This window comes from Hakea prostrata, chromosome 4 (genome assembly GCF_041222555.1).
Source record: "Hakea prostrata isolate BN-2017 chromosome 4, UWA_Hpros_2, whole genome shotgun sequence".
Classification (NCBI taxonomy): Eukaryota; Viridiplantae; Streptophyta; class Magnoliopsida; order Proteales; family Proteaceae; genus Hakea; species Hakea prostrata.
Genome location: NC_142603.1, coordinates 6,386,603 through 6,391,205, shown reverse-complemented (window position 1 = coordinate 6,391,205; position 4,603 = coordinate 6,386,603). Strand labels below are relative to the sequence as shown.

Here is a 4,603-nt window from a genome sequence, read left to right as displayed (position 1 = left end):
TACCAGAGGCAAAATAAATAGACTCAAATTTGTCAAACTTATGATCACAATTCACAAATGGGATGAGGGTTAAGCACTAGGTCATTTTTATCACTTCGAAGAATACCCAAATTTATTTCTATCTTATAACTAGACAAATGGCTACATGATTGGGGGTGTTGGGAGGGGGGGGGGGGGGGGGGGTTTGCAAACGTCTTCTAAACTCACCTTGAGTTTGGAAGCGATAAGTTGGACTTTAGGGTGGATTGAAATGGAGAATTTCAAAGTTTGAATAGTGGTTGGTTTGACATGGTCAAATTAAGATTTGAGACCTTGAACACAGCACCACACAAATATTTAGAAACAAAATTCATTTTTTAAAATTTTGATAAAAAAATATGAGGGGAACACGATTGATTTGGACTAGACAAAATTGGCTTTTAATTGAAGTTAAAATTGTGACAATTCCTTGAAAGTTAGTTTATCAAGATTTGACTTGACTTCTAAATATAGGTTACGTTATATGACCCCATGAATTTCTTGTTCGCAGCGCATGAAATCTCAATATCGTTTAGGAATTCACAACTTGCATGATCCAACGTCTCTATATTGTTCAGAAATTCACAACCAGCATGATCCGTTTGTTCTTTTATATAGAAATGATGTGTTAAAGTTGTTAACAAAATTAAACCGCACGGCATCTCATTACTTTTTGCTTCCCTTTGCCATTAAATTCAAACTCCTACCGTTGACCTCCCCCCAAAAAACTCAAATTCGTATCCAAACCATAAACAACTAGTTATAGAGAGAGATGCATAAATAGAGCTTTCGATCGATTCAGAAACCAGGAGAATTCGAAAATGGTTAGTTCTACGAAGGGTAATATGGCTTTGTTCGCTAAGGTGGTGGTGGTGGTTCTGTCGTTGCAGCTCTTGGTGGCGAATGGAGATGATCCAGCAGAATGCAACTTCAACCAAACGGTTCCATGTCCTCAGAAGCCCAGTGAAGCTCTGGGTCATATCGTTCTTGTACATGGTGCTGGCCAAGGACAATGGTACTGGTACAAAGTTAAAACCATGTTGGAGGCCGCAGGCTATTACGTAACAACAGTTCAACTTGGACCTTCAATCACCTGGAATAGAGATTCAATAGAAAACGTTACATTCTGGAGTTATTCCCAACCCCTCTTTGATTTGATGGAATGCATAGATCACAAAGTTTTACTTGTGGGTCACAGTGCTGGAGGTTTAACCACAGCCGTTGCAATGGAGAAATATCCCAACAAAACACTTGCAGGTGTCTTTGTCGCTGCTTGGATGCCTGATACTTCACACAACATCTCCTATGTTCTCGATATGGTCGGTAACCCTAAACCCTAATCCTTCATTATTACTTCTTCTTCTTCTTCTTGATCTATCTCAACCTTCTGTTCTTCCTTTTCGTGCAATAGGGAGCCAACTATCCTCCCCAGACATGGGAAGACACTTGTATCACTACCAGTGGAAATGAGACTTGGTTTTTTTTCGGTGACAATTTTTTGAGTACCAGACTCTATCAAATGTGCTCTTCTGAGGTACCTGAACCCCCTTCTCCTCCTCCCCTCCCCTCCAGCACACACACACATCCACCTATTCATATTAAAAATTGTTTGACTAAAATTATTTTACATGTCAGAAATATTTAGTTTTTGTTTGGAAGATGAGATGTCAATAATATTGTAGTAGAATATTTATTAGGCCATATTTATATAGATTAATGCTTGCTTGGAAGATGAGGTGTCATCTATTCTTATTGGACTTTCATTTTTTTTATTTCAAGGTTATCACTCTAATGTACACACAGAAAAGGCCAGGATCCTTTTTTAACAATGAACTGGCTGGAGTACAACTTACAAATGCGAGTTACGGCTCAATTGATCGATACTACATAGTGGCCGGAGACGATTTAGCAATTTATACTGATTACCAACTTGCAATGATCGCCAATTTTCCAGTGAAAGAGAACAGAACGATTCAAAGAGCTGGTCATGAAGTGATGCTATCAAGGCCTGTAGAGTTAACTGCTGATATCGTACACATTGCTAGACAATATTGATCACCTGATCTTGAGAATACTAATGCTAATGCTGGTGAACGAACTGGTCTAATTGGTATGGGTAACCATGGTTTTCTCGTTCGGATTTACTATCAACTATATAAGGATGAATAAATATAGCTATCAGCATTAATTTACAGTGAGAGTCTCTCTTTAAAGGTGTTTCTGGTAGTTGCAATTGAAGTTTTATTTCTTAAATCTTACTTCTTCCACATGAATTTGACTGCAATCCGGGTTATTATCATGTTCCTACTGTACGTTCCAATCATATGCTTCGATATAAAATTTAGTCAAATATTTAATGGGGACATATATTTGTGGATCCAATGGAAAGAAAATTATTTCAAATCAGAGCATATACCATATGGCAGAAGCAAAATTCTTTTTCATTTCTTTAAGGTTTCCAGCTAAGCATGGTCATTAATCATTCCTAATATTGGTAAAGGACCTACACGATAAATATAACAAATGATTGTTTTAAGATTTCAACCACCGCAACTCAAATTCTATTATGTGCGACAATTTATCTTTCCAAACCAATGGCCTTTTTGGTATCAATTCTCAATAAATGAATATGAAAATCCATTTTCGTGTAAAAAATAATAATGTTTTGGTAAATTTTATCTAGAATAAATTATGTAATGCAAAATTAGTTTGGTATTTTAAATAATTAAAAGATTAAAAAAATAATAATAAAAATTAAGAATAGATCATTAGGATTTGAGAGTGAAAAAAAAATTAGAAATAATAGGATTTTCTTAAATAGAATATTTGTTTAATATTATACCCTCAATTCGTGTTTTGGGTTTTACGTGACTTGCACAAAACTAAATAAAATGAGTTTTGACCCAAAATCCATGAATAAACAAAAAAAAAAAAAAATTCTATTATGAATTTGGAGGAGTGTTTCTATACATTAAAATAAAAATAAGATTTAAATAGATACCAAACACATAAAGAAAAATGTTTAAAAAGTCGAGAATGAGAATTGGTACAAAAAAGCCCTAAGTGTGTTCTATTGTGCGCAAGTTCCAATTTGAATATTGGTCTTCTATTATAATATAAAATTTTTATTTTTTAATTTTACATTTAGAATGTCTTTTTTTATCGTCTTTCTCTTGCAAAAAAAAAATACTATAATCTCTAAAATTTATTATAAATTAAAAATACATTTGACATGGTGATGGGTTCTTAATTATTCAAGTTAACATGTCGTGAGGAGGGTACCGTGTGTCGGCGATATTTTCCCGACACACGGCGATAAATCGAGGTGTCGCTGGGGGCGACACGACACCCCCAACGATACGATTTTTTCTAAAAGTCGATGATTTTTCGTCGAAATATCGCAATATATCGGCAAAAAGTCGATATATCGCGATAAATTCTCAAAATATCAAATAAATTTAAAATTCAAAATTTGAAAATCTTGCATTAAATACTCTTATATACTCTCTCTCATTTAAAAATATTAAAATATCTTAGAGATGAAATCTTTGGATTTCACTTTCCCATAATATCTTCACGATTTCTTTCCTTTCTGGTTTTCACAACCAGACGGTTTTTCTCGCATCTGAATCTAGAGATTTGAAATCTTTGGTTCTGTCAAGGGCCCTATATACTCTCTCTCTCATTTAAAAACATTAAAATATCTTAATGACTCGCAATCTCCCGGTTTTTTCCCTTCCCCTTTTTCTGGGGAAGGGAGAGTCTGGGAGGGAGGGGAAGGAAGAAAAACATGGCTGATGGCTCTCATTTGATGAAGATTTCATTTTTATTGACCTGCAATCTTCCGATTTCTCTCATTTATTTCCTTTCTCTTCTATTTCTTTCCTTTCTCTTTCTCTGCAGAAATGGAAACCATTGGAGCCAGCGAATCTCTTCTATTTCTTTCCTTTCTCTTTATCTGCAGAAACGGAAATCATGGCCAACGATCTTTGGTCGTGAGTACTTGAAAGTTGGGTTTATCAAGATTTGACTTCCTCCATCCCATTGGCAAAGAGATTTGACTTCCATACCTATGTTTTGTTATGGGAATCATTTACTAGATATGGCTGCATGATTTTCTTGGCCTCTTTGCATTACGTCTATAAACATTAGTTCTATTATATAGATGATATTTAGCAGGGATAAATATATATATTTTTTAATTACAAGCAACAATATTAGGCATAAAAGAACGTTTGTAATATAATATAATACATTTTAGGAGATGTAAATGTAATAATTTTTTTTCCTGAAAAATGAAATTATTGAGATTGAAATACTCTTATTGCTTATCTGAATAAACAAGTAGGGATTGAAATTAGGGCAACCAGCCCGTCTTTAAATAGACTGAGTCCTCATTGACAATTCTTGAAGCATTGCTAAAGCTGCATTTGTTATAATATGAATATAAGTATTTAATGTCTTCGTCTATACATAAGTCGAATCCACAATGGAGGAGGTATAGTAAAATTCTTCAAGTAAGAGATGGCATATCCATGTTATCACTCTCTATTATAAGAAGACAACATTATTCAGAAATTGCTTT

At 34.3% G+C, this 4,603-nt stretch overlaps 1 protein-coding gene across 1 annotated transcript; it reads left to right on the top strand.

The window, feature by feature from the left end:
• The first annotated feature begins 777 nt into the window (after positions 1-777).
• Positions 778-2,419, top strand: LOC149017412 (salicylic acid-binding protein 2-like). The gene is made up of 3 exons (XM_089154167.1): positions 778-1,337; positions 1,430-1,552; positions 1,798-2,419. Exons 1-3 carry the CDS (start codon positions 840-842, stop codon positions 2,071-2,073), a joined length of 897 nt encoding a protein of 298 aa, XP_089010293.1. The 5' UTR covers positions 778-839; the 3' UTR covers positions 2,074-2,419.
• Positions 2,420-4,603: the final 2,184 nt, after the last annotated feature.

Bases quoted from the DNA above. Each gene is read 5' to 3' on its own strand.
- LOC149017412 (XM_089154167.1), top strand. From the start codon at position 840: ATGGTTAGTTCTACGAAGGGTAATATGGCTTTGTTCGCTAAGGTGGTG. The intron at 1,338-1,429 runs GTCGGTAACCCT...TTCGTGCAATAG, and splicing joins TCTCCTATGTTCTCGATATG to GGAGCCAACTATCCTCCCCA. The intron at 1,553-1,797 runs GTACCTGAACCC...TTTTATTTCAAG, and splicing joins ATCAAATGTGCTCTTCTGAG to GTTATCACTCTAATGTACAC.